Source organism: Caretta caretta, chromosome 6 (assembly GCF_965140235.1).
Source record: "Caretta caretta isolate rCarCar2 chromosome 6, rCarCar1.hap1, whole genome shotgun sequence".
Taxonomy (NCBI): Eukaryota; Metazoa; Chordata; order Testudines; family Cheloniidae; genus Caretta; species Caretta caretta.
In genome coordinates, this window is record NC_134211.1 from 101,220,152 (window position 1) to 101,247,921 (window position 27,770).

At 43.4% G+C, this 27,770-nt stretch overlaps 1 protein-coding gene across 1 annotated transcript in view; it reads right to left on the bottom strand.

Moving 5' to 3' along the window:
- Nucleotides 1–9,023: 9,023 nt before the first annotated feature.
- Nucleotides 9,024–27,770, bottom strand: part of CATSPERB (catsper channel auxiliary subunit beta) — a 102,935-nt gene continuing 84,188 nt past the window's right edge. Inside the window, exons 24-26 of the mRNA XM_048852691.1 lie at nt 19,859–19,959; nt 17,461–17,535; nt 9,024–9,317 (exon numbers count right to left, since the gene is read on the bottom strand). Of these exons, the coding sequence (XP_048708648.1) occupies nt 9,108–9,317; nt 17,461–17,535; nt 19,859–19,959 (386 nt within the window). The 3' untranslated portion in view covers nt 9,024–9,107. The remainder of the gene's footprint in view (nt 9,318–17,460; nt 17,536–19,858; nt 19,960–27,770) is intronic.

A 27,770-nucleotide genomic window follows, 5' to 3' on the forward strand; every position in this document is an offset into this window, starting at 1 on the left:
CTTTTAAGTATTCAGCCCTCTGACTCAGGTTCCTCTTGAGAGCTCCCCTCTATGGGAGCCTGTTGTCTCCCTCTGGAGTTTCTCTAAATGAGCTTGGGTAACCATTATTAGATACAAGTGCTTATTTACTAATCAGCCACCTGGGCAGTCAATTACCCTACAACAAGAGTACTTGTGTGCTCCAGAACTAGCTGTTCCAAGAAACATTCACTGCTTCTTCAAACGGGGTCCCAACATGACATTTGAACAAAAGGGATGAATTCGGCCCTTTGGTAACTTCAGGGATTGACCTGGATGTTCCCTATGGATTTTAACAGGACTCCATTATTGTTTTACTATTTATAATGAAAAGCCCACGAAAACTTATGCTTTAATAAATTTGTTAGTCTCTAAGGTGCTACAAGTACTCCTGTTCTTGTTGTGGATACAGACTAACACGGCTACTACTCTGAAACCCACTATTTATACTATTCACTTAAGTCAAATTGTCATAAATATAAAGGGAAGTGTAAACACCTTTAAAATCCCTCCTGGCCAGAGGAAAAACCCTTTCACCTGTAAAGGGTTAAGAAGCTAGGATAACCTTGCTGGCACCTGACCAAAATGACCAATAAGGAGACAAGATACTTTCAAAAACTGGGGGGGAGAAACAAAGTCTCTCTCTCTCTCTCTGTGTGATGCTTTTGCCGGGGATAGAACAGGAATGAAGTCTTAGAACTTAGTAAGTAATCTAGCTATATATGCATTAGATTCTAATTTCTTTAAATAGCTGAGAAAATAAGCTGTGCTGAATGGATTGGATATTCCTGTTTTTGTGTCTTTTTGTAACTTAAGGTTTTGCCTAGAGGGATTCTCTATGTTTTGAATCTAATTACCCTGTAAGGTATTTACCATCCTGATTTTACAGAGGTGATTCTTTTTACTTTTTCTCCTATTAAAATTCTTCTTTTAAGAAACTGAATGCTTTTTCATTGTTCTTAAGATCCAAGGGTTTAGGTCTGTGGTCACCTATGCAAATTGGTGAGAATTTTTATCAAACCTTCCCCAGGAAAGGGGGTGTAACATTTGGGGGGAAAGAAGTTTCCAAACTATATCCCTGATAGATGTTTGGTGGTGGCAGCAGTGATAAGTCCAAGGGCAAAAGGTAAAATTTGTACCTTGGGGAAGTTTTAACCTAAGCTGGTAAAAGTAAGCTTAGGAGGTTTTCATGCAGGTCCCCACATCTGTACCCTGGAGTTCAGAGTGGGGAAGGAACCTTAACCTTGATACAAGTTCCTATGTAAATATTAGAAAATTGCTAGTAAATGAGGTTACATGGATCATGAAAATAAAAGCTTATAAGAATATTAAATCATTCTCAGAAATAAAACTTTTCCAAAATGTTACTACACATGATTTCTGTTTACAGAACTTTGAATCACATATTTATATTGTCTTGGAATATTGCAGCTGCATTTGAAAAATGCCTAACTTTCTATGAGTGATTAACTTTTTCTTACAGTATAGTTGCTTATTTGATAGGTTATTCTATGCCTTTATGCAAATACACATCCACAATGTCTCATCTTTGACCTTTGAGTAGAACTTTTAGAAGCACTCAGTGTTGGCCTAAATTTGCTCCCTTTACAATTTAAACACTCAAAATGCTGTAAAACATGAACTATTTATGCCTCAAAATAGCCTTGAGGTTGGTAGGTAATTATTACTATTTTACAGATAGTAAAAGCTACTGGGGAAACGGAGTAAGAGAGGTTATTTGACTTGCTCAAGGCCACACAGCAAGTCAGTGGCAAAGCAGGTGTTAGCACTTGGGCATTTCTAGATTCCATTTCATTAGACTAGATTGCCCCTCTCCCCAAGAAAAGTCTTCAACAAATTACTGAAACAATCCTAAACGCAGAGCAAGTCATGTTTATAGCTAACAAATGTGAAAGAGATTTTGTGTTATGTGTAGCTGTAATGTTCCCATTTTTATCCTTTGTCCCTGTGCTTTGTAGGCAATGAAGACAAATCCACGCCATCTGACAATACCCAGGTGCAGTACTGTGACGACTGTATTTGGAAAATCTTTGAGGAAAGCATGCAGGATTGTTTCAGACCCATGGTTTGCTTTTTCCCCAAAACTGGATAAACATACAAAACCTGCCAAATAAAGTAATTTACCATATATATATATATATGGAACTTCCATAATATTAAGCATTACATTCAGCTCTTTGAGCAAGGAAGCACATTGTGTCATTCTCTAGCTAACTTCTCAGGCAACATATTGAGTAGTGATGGTCTTCTTTTAGGTTAATTTCAGGAGATCCTCCTCAACCAGACCTCTACTGTAACCTAACATGCCCTGACCTCCCTCATTACCTCCGAATATACTAGCTTCTCCCCTTTTCTAAGCTCCTTCATGTACTGTCATACCAGCTCCTTCTAGTTCCCCTTTCTTACGTCCCACTTCCTTGTGGCGCACATCCCAGCTAGGGCTGGCTGGAAATTCCATTTTGCAAAAAAAAAATTCAAGATTTCAACGTTTTTGTTTTTATTTCACATCAGAATGAAAATGAGACCTTTCAAAAAAATTTCACAAAAAACTATGCCAGACCCACCCCAGAATAGCTGATAACCATTCCAGATGAGTTGGCTCATGCCAGGTGAACCAATAATGATACCTGGGGTGAGACCAACCTAAAGGCTTGTCTACACTATGAAATTAGGTCGAATTTATAGAAGTCGGTTTTGTAGAAAGCATTTTTATACAGTCGATTGTGTGTGACCCCACACAAATGCTCTAAGTACATGTAGTCGGCGGAGTGTGTCCACAGTACCGAGGCAACCATCGACTTCCGGAGCGTTGCACTGTGGGTAGTTATCCCACAGTTCCCGCAGTCTCCACCGCCCATTTGAATTCTGGGTAGAAATCCCAATGCCTGATGGGGCTAAAACATTGTCGCGGGTGGTTCTGGGTACATATTGTCAGGCCCCCCTTCCCTCCCTCCCTCCCTCCGTGAAAGCAAGGGCAGACAATCGTTTTGTGCCTTTTTTCTTGAGTTATCTGTGCAGGCACCATACCATGGCAAGCATGAAGCCTGCTCAGCTCACTGTCACCATACGTCTCCTGGGTGCTGGCAGACATGGTACTGCATTGCTACACAGCAGCAGTTTATTGCCTTTTCGCAGCAGACAGTGCAGTATGACTGGTAGCCATCATTGACGTAGTCCAGGGTGCTCTTTTAACTGTCCTCGATGAGGTCAGGGGTGCCTGGGCAAACATGGGAGTGACTCAGCCAGGTCATTTCCCTTTTAAGTTTCGTCTCATGGCGATTCAGTCCTACTGGCAGTGCACTGTCTTTTAATCTGCAGCCAGCAGAAGACGATGGGCAGCAGTCATACTGCACCGTCTTCTGCCAAGCACCCAGGTGATGACAATGGCTAGCGGTCGTACTGCACAGTCTGCTGCCAGCAAGATGTATAAAGATAGATGAAGTGGATCAGAACAAGACATAGACCAGATTTGTTTTGTATTCATTTTCTCCTCCCTCCTTCCGTGAAATCAACGGCCTGCTAAACCCAGTTTTCAGTTCTATCCTTGAGGTTTTGAGTTCTAGCCTTGAGGGGGCCATTCTGTTTCTTGCAAAGCTACCCCCTCTGTTGATTCCCTGTAAGCCAAGTTGTCAGCCACCCCTCCCTCCATCAGAGCAACAGCAAACAATCGTTTCGCACGCTTTTCCCTGGATTGCCCAAGCAGGAGTAGATGCAATAGCACAGCAAGCATGGAGCCCGTTCAGCTCACCGCAGCAGTTATGACGATTGTAAACACCTCGCACATTATCATGCAGTGTATGCAGAACCAGCACCTGAAAAACCAGGCAAGGAGGCGACGGTAGCGTGGTGATGAGGACATGAACACACTTTTCTCTAAAACCGCGTTTCCCTGCAATTTGGAGATCATGGTGTTAATGGGGCAAGCTCATGCCATGGAACGCCAATTCTGGGCCTGGGAAACAAGCACAGGGTGGTGGGACCGCATAGTGTTGCAGGTCTGGGTGATTCCCAGTGGCTCCAAAACTTTTGCATGCATAAGGGCACTTTCATGGAACTTTGAGGCTTGCTTTCCCCAGCCCTGAAGCGCAAAAATACCAAGATGAGAGCAGCCCTCACAGTTCACAAGTGCGTGGCAATAGCTCTGTGGAAGCTTGCAATGCCAGACAGCTACCGGTCAGTCCGGAATCAATTTGGATGGGCAAATCTACTGTGGGGGTTGCTGTGATGCAAGTAGCCAACGCAATCGTTGAGCTGCTGCTATCAAAGGTAGTGACTCTGGGAAATGTGCAGGCCATAGAGGATGGCTTTGCTGCAATGGGATTCCCTAACTGTGGTGGGGCTACAGATGGAACGCATATCCCTGTCTTGGCACCGGACTACCAGGGCAGCCAGTACATAAACTGCAAGGGGTACTTTTCAATGTTGCTGCAAGCACTGGTGGATCACAAGGGATGTTTCACCAACATCAACGTGGGATGGCCGGGAAAGGTTCATGATGCTCACGTCTTCAGGAACTCTGATCTGTTTAAATGGCTGCAGGACCAGAAAATAACTGTTGGGGATATTGAAATGCCTATAGTTATCCTTGGGGATCCAGCCTACCCCTTAATGCCCTGGCTCATGAAGCCGTACACAGGCACCCTGGACAGTAGTTAGGAGCTGTTCAACTGTAGGCTGAGCAAGTGCAGAATGGTGGTAGAATGTGCATTTGGATGTTTAAAGGGTTGCTGGTGCAGTTTACTGACTCAGTTAGACCTCAGTGAAACCAATATTCCCATTGTTATTGCTGCTTGCTGTGTGCTCCACAATCTCTGTGAGAATAAGGAGGAGACGTTTATGGTGGGGTGAGAGTTTGATGCAAATCGCCTGACCGCTGAATACGAGCAGCCAGACACCAGGGCGGTTAGAAGAGCATAGCAGGAAGTGGTGTGTATCAGAGAAGCTTTGAAAATCAGTTTCATGACTGGCCAGGATACTGTGTGACACTTCTGTTTGTTTCTCCTTGATGAAAACCCGCCCCTTTGGTTGCTTCTAAATTCCCTGTAAGCCACCCGCCCTCCCCCCTTCGATCACAGCTTGCTTGCAAAGGAAATAAAGTCACTATAGTTTAAAAAACATGTATTCTTTATTAATTGATTATAAAAATAGGGAGATAACTCACAAGGTAGCCTGGATGGGGTGTGGTAGGAGAGAAGGAAAAGGCCACTTTAAAACTTGTTGAATGCCAGCCTTCTGTTGCTTGGGCTGTCCACTGGGGTGGAGTGGTTGGGTGCCCGGAGCCTCCCACCCCGCATTCTTGGGCATCTGGGTGGGGAGGCTATGGAACTTGGGGAGGAGGGAGGGCAGTTAAGCAGGGGCTGCAGCAGCAGTTTGTGATCCTGCTGCTGTTCATGAACCTCCACCAGACGCCGGAGCATGTCCGTTTGATCCCACAGTAGCCCCAGCGTTTCCTCATGCCTCCTCTGATCTTCCTGCCACCACCTCTCCTCACATTCATCGGCCACTGTCCTGTATTCTGCTATTGTGTCCCTCCACACAGCTCTGTCAGTGCCGGACGACTGCGTGAGCTCAGAGAACATGTCATCGCACTTGTGTTTTTTTCGCCGCCTTATCTAATATAGCCTCTGGGATGGAGAAGGGAGGCTTGAAACATTTGCAGCAGCTGGAGATAAAAAAGGGAGTGAAGTATTTAAAAAGATACATTTTACAGAACAATGGCTATACTCTTTCACGGTGAACTACACTATTCACATTACATAGCACATGAGAGTTTGGTTCAAGGTCACATTTTGCATCTTATATTGAGTGCCTGCGGCTTTGCTGTTAGAGATCCCACATGCAGGGCTGGGCAACAGAATTCGGCTTACGGGCGGCCGTGGTAAGCCATAGTCTTTTGGCTTCTGCAACCTTCATAACAGCAGCCCCCTCCTTTCCCATACCAAACAAAGCCTGTTGAGTTGGCCATTTAGTGCTGCAGTTTTTCTGTTAACGTGCAGCAGCAGAAACCAAACTAACCCCCTTCCCCCATTCAATTCTCTGGGATGATTGCTTTTCCCCTCCCCCCACCGCCTGGCTGGTATCAGGGAAGATCCCTGCTAGTCAAACGTGAACAGCTCAGCACCAATGGCCCCCCATCCCACCGCGTGGCTAACTACGGGGAGGATTTCTTTTCAGCCACAGGCAAACAGCCCAGTAGGAATGGGCACCTCTGAATGACCCCTTAATCAAATTTCCCTATTTCAACCAGGTTACCATGAACGATATCACTCTCCTGAGGATAACACAGAGAGATAAAGAACGGATGTTGCTTGAATGCCAGCAAACATTGGGTCCATACGCTGCCACACTTTGTCATGCAATGATACCAGATTACTTGCTACTAGCATGGCGTGGTAAAGTGTCCTACCATGGAGGACGGAATAAGGCTGCTTTCCCCAGAAACCTTCTGCAAAGGCTTTCAGAGTACCTCCAGGAGAGCTTCATGGAGATGTCCCTGGAAGATTTCTGCTCCATCCCCAGACACGTTAACAGATTTTTCCAGTAGCAGTACTGGCCACGAATGCATCCCATGTCCTCAGGGCTACTTAATCATTAAAAAACGCTTGCTTTTATAACATGTATTATATTTAAAAAGGTACACTCACCAGAGGTCCCTTCTCCGGCTTCATTGGGTTGGGAGAGTATTTCAGTCAGGGTGATAAAAAGATCCTGGCTGTCGGGGAAAACAGTGTGCTGTGTGCTCTCCCCAAGCTTGTTCTCCTCCTCCTCATCTTCCCCATCTGCAAAATCCTCAGCCATGGTGGAGAGTATCCCATCCTCGGAGTCCATGGACAGGGGTGGGGTAGTGGGGGCGGCCCCTCCTAGAATTGCATGCAGTTCAGCGTAGAAGCAGCATGTCTGGGGCTCTGTCCCAAAGCGTCCGTTTGATTCTTTGGTTTTCTGAGCTCCTTAAGTTTCAGGCGGCACTGTGTGGCGTCCCTGATGTAGCCTCTGTCCCTCATGGCCTCTGAGATTTTTTGAAATGTTTTGGCATTTTGTCTTTTGGAACGTAGTTCTGATAGCACGGATTCCTCTCCCCATACAGTGATCAGATTCAGTACCTCCCGTTCGGTCCATGCTGGAGCACTTTTTCGATTCTGGGACTGCATGGTCACCTGTGCTGATGAGCTCGCCTGGCCAAACAGGAAATGAGATGCAAAAGTTCCCGGGGCTTTTCCTGAACAGCTGGCTAGTGCATCCGAGTTCAGAGTACTGTCCAGAGTGGTCACAATGGTGCACTGTGGGATAGCTCCTGAAGGCCAATACCTTCGAATTGCGTCCACGCTAACCCTAATTCGAAACAGCGATGTCTATTTCAGCGCTAATCCCGTCGTTGGGGAGGAGTACAGAGATCAGTTTTAAGAGCCCTTTATGTCGAAAATATGGCTTCATTGTGTGGACAGGTGCAGGGTTAATTCGGATTTAATGCTGCTAAATTCGACAAACTCGTAGTGTAGCCCAGGCCTCAGAATATCCAATAGACATCCCAAGAGAGTGCCCTAATGACTGGGCTATAGCCTGTCTCTCTCCAACTGGAGTTGTTCCACTTTGTATTAATAATATTAAGGGGGGAGGGGCAGAGAGCATTCATGCAAGGGAGAACATTGTCTCTATAACCCAGTGATCAGGATATTCAACAGATGTGTAGGAGATCCCAGTCCAAGTCTCTGCTCTGAATTAGCCAGAGCAGGGACTCAAACCTAGATCTCCCACAACCCAGCTGAGTGTCCTAATCACTGAACAATTGGATATTATGGAGGTGGGGTGTGTGCATGCCTCTCTCGCTTGAAATTCTATCCTAGACAAATGTTTTGTTGAAATCAATGTGTTTCCACAAAAAGTTTTTGGTTTTGACAAATTGGATTTTCCTATGAAAAATGTTTTGTAAAAAATTCCCGAGTTCTAATCCCAGCCTTCTTTCTCTCTCCCTATTTTTAAAATTATGTTGTTGGATCTATCTTTTCTACTGGGCTCCATAAATCTACTTTAAAACTCAAACACCTAAATTTTATATTGCACTCTAAAGTATATTCAAGCTCCAAGGCTCAAGATTTAAAGTGAAAGTGGTCAACTCCCTGAGGAGAAATAGGTGAACCACCTAATAGACTTTATTGAATAGGTAAAAGTAACAAAATGCCAGAAACTTGTGAGGATTCTCAAGAAGAATGAATTTTAACTATGAATCTTGACGGAACCTTTATTCACCCACTACTGGTAGTTAGTCTCTCACTACAGGTTTTATTTTTTCAGCTTTAAGAGTTGAGAGTGTGTTTAGTGCTCATAACAATAAAGACTAACAAAACCTTGAGACTTGGATAGCGCAGAGAGGATTGTGCTGCAAGCTGCAGCAACATGCAGGGCTTGCACACAGCAAACACATCCAGCCACTGGATGGAAGAACACTAATTATCCAAGTCTGTTCTTGTGTCTGCCCTTTAATAGTCAAATACAACAAGTTTGAGTAATTTATACAGGTTGAACCTCTCTAGTCCGGTACCCTCGGGACCTGACTGGTGCCAAACCAGAGAATTTGCCGAACCACGGGAGGTCAATATTGTAGTGTACTGGTCTCTTTTTATTTTTATCTCGCTGAGGCGAATAAATGGAACAACGCTTGCAACGCTGCCTAGCCAAGGCTTACCAGCTCTCTTCTTAACAAAGTGTTAGTGTTGTTACACACTTTTACTGTATTGGCACTCTTACTTATGTTAAGTAGTTCCTTATTACAAACAAACAAAGTTCTTTACAACATCTGAAAACAGTTTCCTAATAAAATAATTTGTAAATGAATATATTTTCCTGTAGATTTCAATACATACATTTACAAAGAAATCAAAGTCTGATGGAAAAATTACAGATGCAAAAATATCAATGAAGGAAGATATATAACATAACAATATTAAATAGGAAATTACTTTCAACGTACGTCTTTGGGAAATGTAGGTAAGAGATAGGTTTAATAAAGGGGGATGGAATAACTTGCTCTTGGGTGTCACCTTGTATTTCATTTAGAAGTGTGGTTGTCCAAACTAGGAAGAAGTAGAAGTAACAGTTGCTGAGGTTTCAGATCCCGATACTTTGTTCTTTTTCCTCAGTTTACTTTTCACTTTGTTCCATATGTTTATTTCATACATTTGCATTATAAATGCAACAAAGATGATGCCTCCTACTAATACAGCTGTTACTGTGCTAACAAGATATCGTCCTGGGAAGGCCAGAGGAGCATCATCAACATAAATCTGCAACAGAAAACATTTAACATATCCTTACATTGTCTTAGTCTAACAATTAAAATACTAACACAAAGTTTTAACACTTCCTATTTATTATTTGTTAATAGTGTTAGTGTCCTCAACAAAGAGAAAGAAAAGGGAGATTCTGTTCCCCGGGAGCTGACAATCATGGGACCCAGTTCTGCTCCATTGAAATCAGCAGAAGTTTTGCCATTGCTTCAATGGGACCAATGTTGGGGATTAAATTAGACAAACTACAGAGTTCAGATATAATATTTTGGACTATATAAAAGTGGTCTAACTTCAGATTATGCACATGCCTTCTTACTTTGATGTAACATATCCTGGGTCTGATTCATTCCTGACATGACCCCACAAAAGAAGTTATACCAGGGATGAGTTTGGTTAGTATACTCTAGACTATAATCTTTCGTGAAGCATTATTTTGCATTTGTTATGCTCAGGACAGTCTTTTGTACAATATAAAAGGAAATACTTTTCTCCTACAGAGAACACTGATTTTAGATATTATTATAAGGACCATTAAGTCCTTTAATGCAGTGGTTTTCAAACTGTGGGTCACGACCCAGTACTGGGTCATGGAATGTAAGGCACTGGGTTGGGGCGGCTCTGGTCAGCACCGCTAACCTGGCCGTTAAAAGTCCTGTCAGCGGTGCTGCCCAGCTAAGGCAGGCTAGTTTCTATGTGTTCTGACACCGCGCTATGCCCTGGAAGCGGTCAGCAGCAGATCTGGCTCCTAGGCGGGGGTGGTGTGCACGGGGCTCCACGTGTTGCCCCCACCCCAAGCACCAACTCCGCACTCCCACTGGCTGATTCCCGGTCAATGGGAGCTGGGTGAAGGCAGTGCCTGCAGGCAAGAGCTGCTTGGAGCCGCTTGTGGTCCTCCGCCTAGGAGCCGGACCTGCTGCCGGCTGCTTCCAGGGTGCAGTGCAGTCCGCAGTACTAGGACAGGCAGGAAGCCTGCCTTAGCACCCCTGCTGCACTGCTGATCGGGAGCCATCCGAGGTAAGCCCACCCCCCAATCTCCAGTCCTGAGCCCCCCCAAACCTGGATCCCCTTCCTTCACCCCAAACCCCTCATCCCTGGCCCCACCCCAGAGCCTGCACCTCCAGCCCAGATACCTGACCCCCTCCCACACCCCAACCCTCTGCCCCAGCCCTGAGCACCTCCCACACCCCAAACCCCTCTGCCCCAGCTCCACTGGGTCATGGGCATCAACAATTTTCTTCAACTAGGTCGCCAGAAAAAAAAGTTTGAAAAGCACGGCTTTATTGAATGTAATTTGCCATGGCTATGGCTGTAAATATATTCTAGCAATTGCTTCAGTGAAATAAGAGTCCACACTTTAAAAAAAAACCACAGCAATCCTTTTACATAAAACTCCATGCTTTCATCCTTTTACTAGTTAGTTAATGTGTGTTAAGATCTTTGAAGTTGTGAAAGTCTCTCTTAAACAAGTATATTTCTTTACACTCATCTCTCATAAAAATGGTTTCCTTGGCTAAATATTATATTATCTCTTCTTTCATCATCAGCTTCCTCTTAGAAATTCTGCTTAGCTTATGGTTCATCTTGACCAGCTACACAGAGGTAAAATTACATTTTGACATGACTCTACTAGGACTTTACAATGTGTTATCTATCTTACTGTAAAAAACATACCTATTTTTCCAACACGTCATTGATGCCTATCAAATCTGAACTTTAATTCTTAAAGATATAAAAGCTGTTGCTATCTAATCTGCCCACGTAAGTATTTCTAACACACTCATGACCATAATATCCAAGCACAAATTTATGGTTAGTAAATAAAACCATCTTTCTGGGTATTCCATCCCTGAAATTGCTTCATTTCTCTAACCATCTGCATTGGAAGACCTGCAAAATTGCCCTAAAAACTTAGTTCTTAATCAAGCAGTGCCATGAACTGAACTGCGTTAGGAACATAGCAACAGATTGTACTCATGATCTGAAACCCTCTCTGCTTTGCCCTTTCTTCTTGACTGTCACCACCACCACCAGCCTCCTCATTGCTCACCAACCTGGTCATCTTTGATTCTTTCCTTTCTCTTAACCCGCACATCAAAGCTATGTCCAAACCCTGCCACTTCTGCCTCCATCACATTTCCAAAATCTGAATATTTCTTTCTGCGCTAATGCTCTCAGCATCTTCCATGTTCATTACTGCAATCTCTTTTTCTCTGGCCTCCCTCATACTCAAATCAGCCCCCACCTCTCCCCAGTCTGTACAAAAAGCAACTGCTAATGTCCATCTTCCTTGGCCACTGCTTTGACCACATCATCATCCCTTCTTTGGATCCTTCCTACCATGGGGCCCTCACTTACAGGGGTGCTGGAACAATTTGTATAGTGCGGGTGCTGAGAGCCATTGAACCAAACTGTAAACCCTGTATATGATGGAAAGCACTTCAAACCAGGGGGTGCAGCAGCACCCCCAGCACTCCTAGTTCCGGAACCTATGCTCACGTAGCCACTGAATCAAGTTCAAGTTTCTTGTTCTTCCTTTCAAGACCAGTTATGGATCTCCCTCTCCCTACCTATCTGCTCTGGTCTCTGACTGCATTACTCTCTGCCTCTTCCAGTGATGCCAGCTTCAATGTCTCATTCAGCTTGTCAGACAGATTTCTATACACCTTCTTCCATTTTGTTCTTTAAACAGGGAATGCTCTTCCTGAGCTGATTCATAAAGCCACTCCTCATCCCTTCTTACAAATCTCTCTCCTAGACCCATCCCTGTCACAACACCTACAACAAATATTCCAGCATAGAACAGCTAGGTTCAAAGCTCGGGGAAGCACAGTCAGACGATGGAGTGGGGATGTGGGGGAATGTACTTTTGTAAATAAAAACAATTATGTAGAAGTTGCAGAATCATAGAAATGTAGGACTGGAAGAGACCTCAAGAGGTCATCTAGTCCAGTGCCCTACCCTCAAGCCAGGACTAAGTAATAACTAAACAATTCCTGATGGGTGTTTGTCTAACCTGTTCTTAAAAACCTCCAGTGATGGAGGTTCCACAACCTCCCTTGGCAATTTGTTCCACTGCTTAACTACCCTGACAGTTAGGAAGATTTTCATAATGTCTAACCTAAACCGCCCTTGCTGCAATTTAAGCCTATTACTTCTTGTTCTATCCTCAGAGATTAACTAGAACAATTTTTCACCTTCCTTCTAACAGTTTTCAAGTACATAAAAGTTTATCATGTCCCCCTCAGTCTTCCCTTTTCCAGACTAAACAAACCAATTTTTGTCAATCTTTCTGCATAGGTCATATTTTCTAGATCTTTAATCATTTTTCTCTCTCCTCTGGACTTTCTCCAATTTGTCCACATCTTTCCTGAAATGTGGCACCCAGAACTGGACACAATACTCCAGTTAAGGCCTTATCAGCATGGAGAAGAGCAGAAGAATTACTTCTTGTGTCTTGTTTACAACATTCCTGCTAATACATCCCAGAATGAAGTTTGCTTTTTTTTACAACAGTGTTGCACTGTTGACTCATCTTTAGCTTGTGATCCACTATAACCCCAGATTCCTTTCCTAGCTAGTCATTTCCCATTTTGTGTGTGTGCAACTGATTCTTCCTTCCTAAATGGAGTACTTTGCATTTGTCCTTATTGACTTTCATCCTATTTACTTCAGACCATTTCTCCAGTTTCTCCAGACCATTTTGAATTTTAATCCTATCCTCCAAAGCACTTGCAACCCCTCCCAGCTTGGTGTCATCCACAAACTTTACAAGTGTACTCTCAATGCCATTATCTAAATCATTGATGAAGATATTGAACAGAACTGGACCCAGTGGGACCCCACTTGACATGGGCTTCCAGCTTGACTGTGAACTACTGATAACTACTCTCTGGGAATGGTTGTCCTACTAGTTATGCACCCACTTTATAGTAGCTCCATCTAGATTGCATTTTCCTAGTTTGTTTATGAGAAGGTCATGCGAGACAGTATCAAAAGCCTTACTAAAATCAAGATATACCACATCTACTGCTTTCCCCCCATTCACAAGGCTTGTTACTCTGTCAAAGAAAGCTATTGGGTTGGTTTGACATGATTTGTTCTTGACAAATCCATTCTGACTGTTCCTTATCACCTCATTATTTTCTAGGTGTTTTCAAATTGATTGCTCGATTATTTGCTCCATTATCTTTCCAGGTACTGAAGTTAAGCTGACTGGTCTGTAATTCTCTGGGTTGTCCTTATTCCCCCTTTAATAGCCTGGCACTATATTTGCCTTCTTTCAGTCCTCTGGAATCTCTCTCATCTTACATGAGTTTTCAAAGGTAATTGCTAATGGCTCAGATATCTCCTCAGTTAGCTCTTTGAGCATGCTAAGATGTATTTCATCAGGCCCTGGTTTAAGACATCTAGCTTGTCTTGGGGTATGTCTTCACTACCCACTGGATCGGCGGGTAGCGATCGATCCAGCAGGGATCGATTTATCGTGTCTAGTCTAGACGTGATAAATCGACCCGAGTGCTCTCCCGTTGACTCCTGTACTCCAGCACCGTGAGAGGTGCAGGCAAAGTTGATGGGGGAGCGGCAGCGGTCGACTCACCGCGGTGGAGACACCATGGTAAGTTGATCTAAGTACGTTGACTTCAGCTCCGTTATTCACGTAGCTGAAGTTGCGTAACTTAGATCAATCCCCCCCCCAGCCCCCCCCCCCCGAGTGTAGACCAGGGCTAAGTAATTTTTAACTTGTTCTTTCCCTAGTTTAGCCTCAGATCCTACCTCATTTTCACTGATGTTCACTATGTTAGATATCCAATTGTTACTATCTTTTTGGGTGAAAACTGAAACAAAGAAGTCATTTAGCACTTCTGCTATTTCCACATTTTCTGTTATTGTCTGTCCTTACTCATTGAATAACAGGCCTACCCTGTCCTTGGTCTTCCTCTTGCTTCTAATATATTTGCAGAATGTTTTCTTGTTGCCCTATAAAAAAAAAAGGAGTACTTGTGGCACCTTAGAGACTAACCAATTTATTTGAGCATAAGCTTTCGTGAGCTACAGCTCACTTCATCGGATGCATACTGTGGAAACTGCAGAAGACATTATATATATATATATTGGTCTCTGTGTATATAATGTCTTCTGCAGTTTCCACAGTATGCATCCGATGAAGTGAGCTGTAGCTCACGAAAGCTTATGCTCAAATAAATTGGTTAGTCTCTAAGGTGCCACAAGTACTCGTTTTCTTTTTGCAAATACAGACTAACACGGCTGTTACTCTGAAACTTGTTGCCCTATACTTCTCTAGCTAGTTTAATCTCATTTGGTGCCTTGGCCTTTTAAAATTTTGCTTATGTTGTGTGTTCATATTCATCCTTTGTAATTTGACCTAGTTTCCACTTTTTGTAGGACTCTTTTTTAGTTTCAAACAATTAAAGATCTGCTAGGAGAGCCAGGATGGTCTCTTTCCATACTTCCTATCTTTGCTGCACAGCAGGATAGTTTACTCTTGTGCCCTTAATAATGTCTCCTTGAAAAAGCACCAACTCTCTCAAACTGTTTTTCTCCTTAGACTTGCTTCCCACAGGATCTTATCTACCAACTCTCTGAGTTTGCTAAAGTCTACCTTTATTGTGGTGTTTTCCCTCCTACCATTCCTTAGAATCATGAACTGTACCAATTCATGATCACTTTCACCCAAGCTGCCTTCCACTTTCAAATTCTCAGCCAGTTCCTCCCTATTTGTCAAAATCAAATCTATAACAGCCTCTCCCCTAGTTGCTTTCTCCACCTTCTGAAATGAAAAATTGTCTCCAGTGTATTCCAAGAACTTGTTGGATAATCTGTGCCCTGCTGTATTATTTTCCCAAACAGATGTCTGTGAAATTGAAATCCTCCATCACCACCAAGTCCTGTGCTTTGAATGATTTTGTTAATTGTTTAAAAAAAGTCTCATCCACCTCTTTTTCTTGAATAAGTAGTCTATAGTGGACCCCCTACCATGACATCACCCTTGTTTTTTTTATCCTCTTTTACCCAGGGACTTTCAACAAGTCCATCTCCTATTTCCATCTCAAACTCAGTCTGAGTGTATATATCTTTGATATACAAGGTAACACCTTCTTCCTTTTTCCCCTGCCTGTCCTTCCTGAGTAAGCTGTACCCTTCTATACCAAATATTCCTGTGTATTATTTCATCAAGTCTCTTATATACACCCTCTCTCCCCTCCCTTAATATATCACTTGTCTTCTTTGACTGTGGAGCAGGGATTATGTATCTATTGAATAGATTTGTATATCACTCAGCATAATGGAGCCTTGATCCTGATTTGGGCCTCTAGGTGCTAATGTTGCCCCTCTGTAAGATGGGGATAATGATATTGACCTTTTCTTAAAGTGCCTTGATATCAGCTGCCTCAGCAATAGAATTCCACTTGGAGGGCTCTCTGCAGATGTGGGCATCTGCAAGTGGGAATGTAACCCCTGTGTCTAATAGGGAGATATCTCTTTAAAAGACCCATTGCGGGAGGTAGGAGTGAGTTGTGTCTGGGTCATTGTTGCTAGGCAGATTTAGCACTCCACATCCAGAAGCTTCTGGATTTGGGTGTGGAAGTTTTGGGTATGCTCCAACAGGTTCCCTGTTGCTGGGGTCAGACTCCATGAGGGCAAGCAGTCAGGGCAGCTGCTTTACAAAGGGACATGTCCCCTGTGTGAGTTAAGAGAAGCGGAGCCCAGGAGTAGAAAGCAGGCTGTTGTAGCAGGTTAGTGATATTGTTAACCCTCTAACAGGGAAGCATGGGCAATGTTAATTATAGCAAATTAATTATAGGAAATTTGGAGGGAAAAATAACTTCTATTTTAGTTGTATGCTTTGAATGTTGTTTTGATTTTAGCCAAACTGTTCTAGTTAAATTGTCTCAACTAGTCTGATTCACCAACTTTTCTTTAAATGTAGTAATGGGGAAAGTGTCATTTATATTTTGCTATTCTCAGTTTTGTATTTTCTTTTAACAGGGTTTTCTTTAAATCTATACACTTAACTGAGTGATTGGTTAATCAGTTAGCTGACTAGCTAACAGTGCTTTCAGCAGAAGAAAAGTCTGCATAGATTCCAACTGAAGATTCCTAGAAGGAAGTGGAGGGACGTGTAGATTTGGTGATTAAAGACGAACGGAGACTTAGATGAACTAAACCTAACCTTTTGGGGACTGAACTGTTCCAATCTTAATTTGTTTTCTTTATTTATGTTTATGTATAACTGTGAAGATAATGTCTGCGGATTATAAAATAGCCATGTTATGCTGTAAAAGTGAGATTATTTGTTTCTTTATCATAAGATTTTATAAAGTTATTTAATTAAATTCATTTCTTTAGTTCCTTTTGGGACTTGAATGTGGGGAGATTCACCCTTTGCAATCCTTGCTGAAAATCCTTAGAGACTGAACTCTGGGTCTGTAGCTACTTTTCTATGGGAGTTGGGGTTTTTAGGCATTGGAGAATGGCAATGAAGTGAACTCTAGCCCACCCAAAGGTTACAGGAAGGGGACTGGAGATTGTTTTAATTTGCATTCATTAACTTTCCATGTCTTTTGTAATCCCTTTTGAAGTGTGAATTCTGGGAATGGATAGGCCAGGCACCATACTGATCAGGAAGCCAGGACAGAGTGGCAGGAGTCTCAGACCTGTTGCAGAGAAGTAGTGACTTAGTATGGATGGGACAGTGTTCCCATTCAATATCTGCTTTCTTCCTCTGGCTTAGGACCACCAAAAGTGGAATGGCCAGCTATATCAGGAAGCTAAAACTCACTTTTTTGCCAATATCTACTTCCTGTTAATTTGCTCAGTCACTTGGAATCTGGTCATCCCTCAGCTGCCATCGTACAATTCCTATATACCTCCTTTGGAGAGCTGCAAGGCCCAGCAACTTCCACGAAATGCTGTGGAAATTTTGGACTCTGGGACACATCTGAGGAAGACCATTGTGTGAATGGCAGAATGTGGGGGCAGTATCCCTGTTCTACAAAATGTGTAAATCCAAGTTTAGCAAGTACACCTTTTGTGATAGCTCTTGTCTTTCATTTGAAATGCTGTGATCATTTTTTTTAAAGTGACATCTGTTAAAATTATGGGCTATTTACTGTACCTGAAATTCATCAAGTAGATTACAAAAGGAGACTCCAGGAATAGTTGCTACCCTGAAATGAAAAAGCTCAGACCCCTGTGAAAACAAAACAATAGCAGCATTGATGGAATTTTTGTTTTAAGAACAAAATTTGTTTCATTAAAGAAAATACATATTGAAGGCCCTGTTGAGCAGAAACATGTACAGAAAGCATTTTCAGCTGGTTCCTTGAAACTCTTTTGCAGTTTTGCATGCAAAGTTGGCAAAAGTAAGAGCAACTAGTGAGGGACAAACCTATCTTGCTTGCAGATCAAGTAAGGCAAGGGATTAAATTGGGGCCATTGGGGGCCAACAATCTTCCTCTAAGTGTGTGATTTCTTGATTGTGGTGTGCATCAACCTTAAATTGACAAGAACTGGGGAGCAGACCATGAGGAGCGCCACTGCAAACTGCATGCTTTCTCCATAGGTTGCTCCTAAAATCCAGAGGGTCATCTTCATTTCCCTCCTTATCAGAGAAGACTCAGCAGCAGGACAGCATGGGGGCAAAGGGAACAGAATACTCTTGCCTACTTCCAATTCCACTTCAGAACAGCTGATGTGGAAATCAAAAGACTGGGTATTTCCAAATCTCATTAGCATACTAGGACAAATTAGAGTGTTTTTTACATTTTGAAGGTGCAGAGGACATAGGTTCTGCTGCTCCAAAACATGCAGAGCAGATTGCTCTCAGAAAGTGGCATCTCTAAGTGGATTTACTCGGAAATGAGGCCATAACTGGTCTCCTGAATACTTCACTAGGAGACGCCAATGTTGGTTTCTAACTTCTGAAAGAAGTTAAATGAAAAACCAAGTGCTAAATTTAGCCCTGGTATAAATGGCCATAAGTTCATTGGAGTTACACCTGTGCTGAATTTGGCCCATAATCTTTAATACAGAAGAAAAGCATAGGACTCTCCCAAACACACCAAAATCTTTCAAAATTTAATTTTTAAGCAGTGCTTAATATTGTTTATTTTAATAGTTTAATTAAAAACTTTAGAAGAAAGCAAAAAAGCTAAAATACGCAAAGCATATTTTTAATAAAATGCTACCATATTTTAATAAAATTATTTTAAAGAGCATTTTGGAAGAAAGGGCTGCTAGAGTACTAGGCAGGAGAGTGGTTTGAGAATTTTCCATCAGAAGGATTTTTCAACTGAAAACAAAAATAAAATATTATGCCAATATTTTGATTTTCCATAGAAAAAAATGAAATGACATTTTTTGGAGTCAATTTAACCAGATTTAGAATATTTTGTTTACTGAACTGACCAAAATGTTTCACTTCAGATCAGTTAATAAAACATTTAAACTGCATTTCCCTAGCACTTGGCCTTATGGGAGTTGTAGGCTGGGTTCCCTGGAAGACTACATCTCCCACAATGCAATGTGGATCCAGCTCACTGAGCTAGGGAAATGAATTTAATGTTGATTTGACTTGAAAGAAGCTTTCGGGTCATTTCAGCAAAACCAGATGAAACATTTAGATATCAGAAATGTCAAATGTTTTGATTCTATCAAAAATGAAAAACGTTAAAATGAAACATTTTGAAATTTCTGCAGTGAAAATTTTCAGAATTTCCATTCAGCAAAAAATATAGAAATATCAACGTTTCAGCCTATTTTAGGATTAAAACAAATGTTTTCAAAATTTTAAGGCCAGAAGGGACTGCTGTGATCGTTTAGTTTGACCTCCTGCATAATACAAGTCATAGAACTTCCCCCAAAATTTCTTATGGGATGGAACTGAAATTCCAAATTTTGCTCAGCTCTAATATGCAGTTTTGATATTTAAAAGTTTAGGCAAAATATTCCAAAGTGGCTTCTAAAGACTATACCCAGAATTTTGTATACCAGGAGCAATTTAGAGGCTTACTAAAACTGCTTAGAAAACTACCTATGGATAGATTAGATTAGATAGATAAAATAGATTAGATTGATAGATCAAATATGCCCTTATTTAGTAATCAGTATTTTTTCCAAAGGAACATATTGGTGACTGCATATACAACAGGCTGGTTAAGTAAGTGATGGTAAGATCTTGAACAAGACATATAAAGTAACAGTCAAAAGGATCATATGTGAAACTACCACCAAATACTTTCTCTACTATCTAAAGGATCAGCACCTTTAAAGGCTACATATGGTATGTTCATAAGGTATAAAAGACAGTTGATCCAAACTACAGATGGGTCTGATCTATGAACTGGTGTGCTTGGATCTGGGTTTTATACGGAAAGGAAGTTTGGATTCAGATCAGAACTTCCTCAGAGTTGAATGGTGTTTGGATATGTAGTTTTGATTCATGCCCATTTTTGTCCAAAATATTTATTTTTATCTGAAAAAAACCCGCAAAAAACAAAAGCAAAACCACTTACATATATGTTTAGGGCTAGGGCTTCTGGATTATACAGTGTATTGTTGAGTTTATCAGCTAAATATGCTCTCATTTTTAACATGCTTGGTGTTTCATTGGTACCTGTAAAACAGTAGAGTAAGTCAATTTTTCTTTCCCCCACGTTTTTAAATAATTCCATTTTCTATATTACTGGTAGTTGGTAATATAGGTTCTGTGACTAACAGACTGACAAGGGAAGAGGAGTGTTTTACCCCATTTAGTCTAAAGGCCTACCCTTTGTGAGATGGTGAGAGCTTCCTGTGAGATGCTAAGTACCATGACCTTCCATTAAAGAATGGGACCTGGGGCAGTCAATACTGTGAGAGGTTCTCAGAATCTTGTAGGATCCAGCCTTTATGTAGTTTTGATCACTCACCTATCCTTGAGTTTCTGAGCATCACAGAGAAAGGATAATCAGCACAATTTTTAGCCTCCTTGCTAAAAAAAAAATAAATAAAAATTCTCCCTTTTCTTGAAAAATTTTCCTGTATCCACAAAAACATACAGACTGGGGACTCAAATTATATAATATTACAAAAAGCAAAATAAAGGAACATACTTTAAGGTTGCTGTGGCAGATAGTGCAACTGCATGCAATATCTTTGGGGACCATATTGTATTAAGTTTACAAATGTTTATGTATCATTGTAGGCCAAAGATTATATGCAACTCCATGGGGCAAGATTATCAGAGTTCCTCTAGGAACTCAGAACAGGTGTGTGTGTGAGATCACAATAGTCCCACAGATTGTAAACAGCTCCAGAGGAGTACTCTCTAATGGGGTGGTTTGCATATACTGGTTTAGGGCTGAGTTTAAAAAGACTTGTGTGTCTCTCTTGCATTTAATTCAAAAAATGGTCAGGACCTTGGGTCCTAGAGAGGACCCCAGCCCTTGCTGAAAAGTTGGAAAGACTTTGGTTTACTAGGGCCCCATAAAATTGCTAGTTGATTCCTGGAACGTTCAGTGCGTGTTTAAATCTGTTCACTGATTCTGTATATGTTTTGTCTGTGATACTTTTGGCTAAGAATAAATGTACTTTGCTTTGGAAGAGCTGTGTGGTCACTGGTAAAAACATTGTCCTTGGACAATGCTGGCCATTAGGTGACCTGGCCTGCTGGGGATTTCATAGTGGATGGCATGGGCTGTGCAGCCTTAAAACCCTTTGTCAGGAGGGAGAAAGAGGCACCAGTCTCCACCTCAGAGACGTGATGGCTGGGAGCCTGAAATGTTGAGTGCTCTTGAGGGACCATGGAGCGGAAATACAGGTGCAGTTATCCTGAAACTCTGACAGTTGCTACAGATGACAACTTCAAACTAGAGGGTTATTGTCAAGGTTCCCTCCCCACTCTGAACTCTAGGGTACAGATGTGGGGACCTGCATGAAAGACCTCCTAAGCTTATTCTTACCAGCTTAGGTTAAAACTTCCCCAAGGCACAGATTTCTTTCTTGCCTTGGGAACCAGCTTAGGTTAAAACCTGGTACGCTGCCACCACCAAGCGATTTAACAAAGAATCCGGGAAGCGACCACTTGCAGAAGTCTTCCCCCAAAATATCCCCCCAAACCCTTACACCCCCTTTCCTGGGGAGGCTTGAGAATAAACAAGATGAGCATAAACCAGCCTTGGATTTTTAAGACCCTAAAAACCCAACCAGATTCTTAAAAAACAGAACTTTATTAGAAGAACAAAACAAAGATAAAAGAAACACTCTGTAAGATTAGAATGGAAGATAATCTCACAGGCAGTCAGATTCAGAACATAGAGAATCCCTCTAGGCAAAACCTTAAGTTACAAAAAGACACAAAAAACAGGAATACACATTCCCTCCAGCACAGCGAATTTACAAGCCAAAACAAAGAAAACCTAACGCATTTTCTAGCTAGATTACTTACTAACTTTACAGGAGTTGAAGGGCTTGCATCCTTGGTCTGTTCCCAGCAAAGGTATCACACAGACAGACAAAAGCCTTCCCCCCCGCCCACCTCCAGACTTGAAAGTATCTTGTCCCCTCATTGGTCATTTTGGGTCAGGTGCCAGCGAGGTTACCTTAGCTTCTTAACCCTTTACAGGTGAAAGGATTTTGCCTCTGGCCAGGAGGGATTGTATAGCACTGTATACAGAAAAGTGGTTACCCTTCCCTTTATATTTATGACACGCCCCGTAAATCACAGATAGGGTGAAACACTGGCTGTGATTTCTTCCTGGAGCTCTAGGAGAAAACGGAGTTAATAAGACACATACATCTCCAAATATACTACAACTTGTATAAAGACTAACAATATTTTCCCACATCTCAAGGATGATTTTAGCCAGTTGATTCTGGGAAGCTTTCATGGGAGAGTGCATCAGCCACTTTGTTAGAAGCTCCTGAAATGTGTTGTGTGTCAAAATCAACATCTTGGAGAGCTAAACTCCACCAAAGAAGTTTTTTGTTATTTCCCTTGGCGGCATGAAGCCACTGTAGCGAAGCATGGTCGGTTTGCAGGTGGAAACGCCGTTCCCAAATGTATTGGTGTAGCTTTTCCAGAGCGTAGACAATGCCGCAACATTCCTTTTCACTGATTGACCAGTGGCTTTCCCTCTCAGACAGCTTCTTGCTGAGAAACATGACAGGATGGAATTCTTGATTTAGTCCTTCCTGCATTAAGACTGCTTCCACACCACGCTCAGACGCATCTGTGGTTACTAGGAAAGGTTTGTCAAAGTCTGGGGCCCTTAGCACAGGGTCAGATATGAGTTTCGCTTTAAGCTGGTTAAAGGCCTTCTGACACCCTTCAGTCCACTCAAATGCATTTGGCTGTTTCTTTTTGGTTAGGTCTGTCAGTGGGGCGGCGATTTGTCTGTATTGTGGTACAAATCGCCTGTAATATCCGGCCAAGCCTAAGGAGGATTGGACCTGTTTCTTTGACTTTGGGACAGGCCACTTTTGGATAGCATCCACTTTGGCCTGTACGGGGTTGATAGTTCCTTGACCCACCTAGTGCCCATCTTTAAAAAAGGGAAGGAGGAGGATCCTGGGAACTACAGGCCAGTCAGCCTGACCTCAGTCCCTGGGAAAATCATGGAGCAGGTCCTCAAGGAATCAATTCTGAAGCACTTAGAGGAGAGGAAAGTGATCAGGAACAGTCAGCATGGATTCACCAAGGGCAAGTCATGCCTGACTAATCTAATTGCCTTCTATGACGAGATAATGGGCTCTGTGGATGAAGGGAAAGCAGTGGACATGTTGTTCCTTGACTTTAGCAAAGCTTTTGACACTGTCTCCCACAGTATTCTTGCCAGCAAGTTAAAGAAGTATGGGCTGGATGAATGGACTATAAGGTGGAGAGAAAGCTGGCTAGATTGTCAGGCTCAATGGGTAGTGATCAATGGCTCCATGTCTAGTTGGCAGCCGGTATCAAGTGGAGTGCCCCAAGTGTTGGTCCTGGGGCCGGTTTTGTTCAATATCTTCATAAATGATCTGGAGGATGGTGTGGACTGCATCCTCAGCAAGTTTGCAGATGACACTAAACTGGGAGGAGAAGTAGATACGCTGGAGGATAGGGATAGGATACAGAGGGACCAAGACAAATTGGAGGATTGGGCCAAGAGAAATCTGATGAGGTTCAACAAGGACAAGTGCAGAGTCCTGCACTTAGGACAGAAGAATCCAATGCACCACTACAGACTAGGGACCGAATGGCTCGGCAGCAGTTCTGCAGAAAAGGACCTAGGGGTTACAGTGGATGAGAACCTGGATATGAGTCAACAGTGTGCCCTTGTTGCCAAGAAGGCCAATGGCATTTTGGGATGTATAAGTAGGGGCATTGCCAGCAGATCGAGGGACGTGATCGTTCCCCCCTATTCGGCACTGGTGAGGCCTCATCTGGAGTACTGTGTCCAGTTTTGGGCCCCACACTACAAGAAGGATGTGGAAAAATTGGAAAGAGTCCAGCAGAGGGCAACAAAAATAATTAGGGGACTGGAACACATGACTTATGAGGAGAGGCTGAGGGAACTGGGGATGTTTAGTCTACGGAAGAGAAGAATGAGGGGGGATTTGATAGCTGCTTTCAACTACCTGAAAGGGGGTTGCAAAGAGGATGGCTCTAGACTGTTCTCAGTGGTAGCAGATGACAGAACAAGGAGTAATGGTCTCAAGTTGCAGTGGGGGAGATTTAGGTTGGATATTAGGAAAAACTTTTTCACCAGGAGGGTGGTGAAACACTGGAATGCGTTACCTAGGGAAGTGGTGGAATCTCCTTCCTTAGAAGTTTTTAAGGTCAGGCTTGATAAAGCCCTGGCTGGGATGATTTAATTGGGGATCGGTCCTGCTCTGAGCAGGGGGTTGGATTAGATGACCTCCTGTTGTCCCTTCCAACCCTGATATTCTATGATTCTATAAGGTAAGTCACTCTGTTTAGGCCTATTTGACACTTCTTAGCCTTAACGTTAGTCCTGCCTCCCTTATGCGCTTGAAGACTTTTTGTACCTGTTCCAGGTGTTCTGCCCAGGAATCCGAAAATATGGCCACATTGTCAAGGTAGGTGACTGCATATTCTCCCAATCCTGCTAGGAGACCATCTACAAGTTTTTGGAAGGTGGCGGGTGCATTCCGCAGCCCAAAAGGGAGCACATTAAATTCATACAGCCCAGCATGTATGATGAAGGCTGACGTTTCCTTGGCAGATTCATCTAGCGGTACCTGCCAATACCCCTTGGTTAAGTCCAAGGTAGAGATGCACAGGGCCCGTCCCAGTTTCTCCAATAGTTCATCTGTGTGTGCCATTGGATAGTTGTCTGGGCGAGTTACAGCATTTAAGCTTATGGTAGTCCATACAAAAACGTATCTCCCAATCTGGTTTGGGAACTAGAACCACTGGAGATGCACTGCCAGAGGGGCGGATTACACCCATCTGTAGCATATCCTGGACCTCCTGTTCTATAGCAGTTTTAGCTTGAGGAGACACCCGGTAAGGCTGGGCTCTAATTCGGTGAGCATTACCTGTGTCAATGGAATGGTATGCCCATTCAGTCAGTCCTGGGGTGGCTGAGAACATTGGCTTGTAGCGCGTGCACAGCTCCTTGATCTGCTGTCGCTGCCTACACCCAAGGGTCATGGAGAGGTTCACCTCTTCCACGCCACCAGCATTTTTCCCTTCATAGTAGACACCTTCAGGCCACTCAGCATCATCTCCTCCCTGGGCTGTAAACTGACAAACCTTTAATTCTCTGGAATAAAAGAGCTTTAGAGAATTAATATGGTATACCTTAGGCTTTTGGTTGGAGGTGGGGAATGCTATGAGATAATTAACAGCTCCCAGGTGCTCTTGGACCATGAATGGCCCTTCTCACAACGCTTCCATTTTATGGGCCTGGAGCAATGGCTAAAGAGGTTCGGAGGGTGTTTTGTAGGTTGGTTACAAAGTCCAGAATGTTACTTCCTAGAGAAGGCGTAAACCCCTCCCATTGCTGCTTCACCAACTGTAATGGCCCCTTAACCTCACGGCCATATACAAGTTCAAATGGTGAAAACTTTAAACCGGGATGTGGTACAGCTCTGTAGGCAAAGAGCAACTGCTGCAACACTAGGTCCCAATCATTGGAGTGCTCATTTACGAATTTACGTATCATGGCCCCCAAAGTTCCATTAAACTTCTCTACCAGGCCATTTGTTTGATGGCGGTAAGGGGTGGCAACCAAGTAATTCACCCCATGAGCTTCCCAAAGGCTTTCCATGGTTCCTGCCAGGAAATTAGTTCCTGCATCTGTAAGGATGTCAGAGGACCAACCTACCCTGGCAAAAATGTCTGTCAGTGCCTGACACGCAGTTTTAGCCCTGGTGTTGCTTTGAGCTACTGCTTCCGGCCATCGGGTGGCAAAATCCATGAAAGTCAGTATGTACTGCTTTCCTCTTGGGGTCTTTTTCGGGAAAGGACCCAGAATATCCACAGCTACTCACTGAAATGGAACCTCAATGATGGGGAGTGGCTTGAGAGGGCCTTTGACCTGGTCTTCGGGTTGTCCCATTCTTTGGCACACCTCAAAAGACTGAACGTAGGTAGAAACATCCTTGCCCATTCCCTCCCAGTGGAATCACTTTCCCAAATAGTCTTTGGTTCTGTTCACCCCAGAATGGCCACGAGGATGATCGTGGGCTAAGCTTAAGAGCTTTATCTGGTACTTAGTTGGAACTACCAACTGTCTCTGAGGATGCAAGTCTTCCTGGTGTCCACCAGAAAGAGTTTCCTTGTATAAAAGTCCTTTTTCTACAACAAACCTGGATCGATTAGAAGAGCTGAGAGGCGGTGGGTTGCTCCGTGCCACAGTCCAAGCTCTCTGGAGGCTTTCATCTGCTTCCTGTTCAGTCTGGAACTGTTCCCTTGATGCTGGAGACATCAGTTCCTCGTTGGATTGTGGACCTGGGCTTGGTCCCTCTGGAAGCGATGCAGGTGATGGGACTGTTTCCGTTGACTGTGAACCGCTCTCCGCTGGTGCACTATGTTGGGGTTCAGGCTTCGGCTGAGCCTCTTGTGTAGGGTTATTGGCTGTCAGTGCAGGTTTGGTGGGGCCCTCTGGTGTTGGGGTTGCAAGCACTGGATTCAGTGCTGGCAATGGTTCTGGTTGTTCTGCCGGTTCCAGTTCTGGGACTGGCTCTGTCTGGGTCTCTGTGACTGGATTCACTACTGCTGTTGCAGATGTCGGCATGGGGTCCGGTTCTATCACCTCTGACTGGGTCCTGGTAGAATTCTCCAGAACAGAGCTAGGTGTGACAGCTTGCTTAGCCTGGCTGCGGGTGACCATTCCCACCCTCTTGGCTAGCTTCACATGATTGTCCAAGTCTTCCCCCAACAGCATGGGGATGGGATAAACATCATAGACTGCAAAAGTCCACGTTCCTGAGCAGCCCTTGTACTGGACCGGCAACTTGGCCGTAGACAAGTCAAAAAGTTTGACTTGAAGACCTAGTTGAATAGTCACTAGGACCTCTGGGTCGATTAAATTGGGATCCTCTAAGGAAGCGTGGATAGCCAACACTTGTGCTCCGGTGTCCCTTCACGCTGTAACCTTCTTCCCGCCCACACTCACAGTTTCCCTCCGATCTGAGGGTATCTGGGAGGCATCTGGTCCTGAGGACCTTTGGTGGGACCCCAGTGTAATGAACTGTAATCTGTTGGGGTTCTTGGGGCAGTTGGCCTTTACATGCCCCGGCTCGTTACATTTAAAACATTGCCCAGCTGACTGGTCACGGGGGCAAGGTGGGTTGCTGGAGAATGGTGTGGTGAGACGATAAGGTGTCTGGGATTTTTCTTGGGGTGTAGTCGGCGCTTTGGGTTGCTTCCGGTAGTAGGGTGTGGTCTGAGGGTGTCCCTTCTGGTACTGCTCAAACTGCGACCAGCGTTGTTTCTCTCTCCTCCCTCCACCCATTTTGTTCTGGTTTGCCCTGCCTCTCTGGCAGTCTGGGACTGCTCGTATTGATCAGCATAAGAAGCAAGACTTCCTGCTGAGTCCATTTTCTTATCTCATAAATGCTGTTTTATGTCATCCGTGGACATATTCAGGAATTGCTCCTGTATGATCAAATCCCGCATTCCTCTGAAGCTAGTTACATCCCATCCTTTGAGCCATTTATCAAACAGATCCGTCATCTGGTTTACATAAGCCACATTACTTAGTCCAGGCCCTCTCTTAAGGGCTCTAAATTTTACTCTGTAAGTTTCAGGCGTAACTTGAAATTGTTTTAAAACCAAATCCTTGAATTTATCATAGACAGAAGCCTCATCAATAGGCATCTTGTTGAATATGTCCAGAGCTCTTCCAGTCAATTTTGCGACCAATGTGGTCATCTTGTGAGCGTCAGAAATTTTATGGAGTGTGCACAGTCTCTTAGAGGTGAGAAAATATTCAGCAA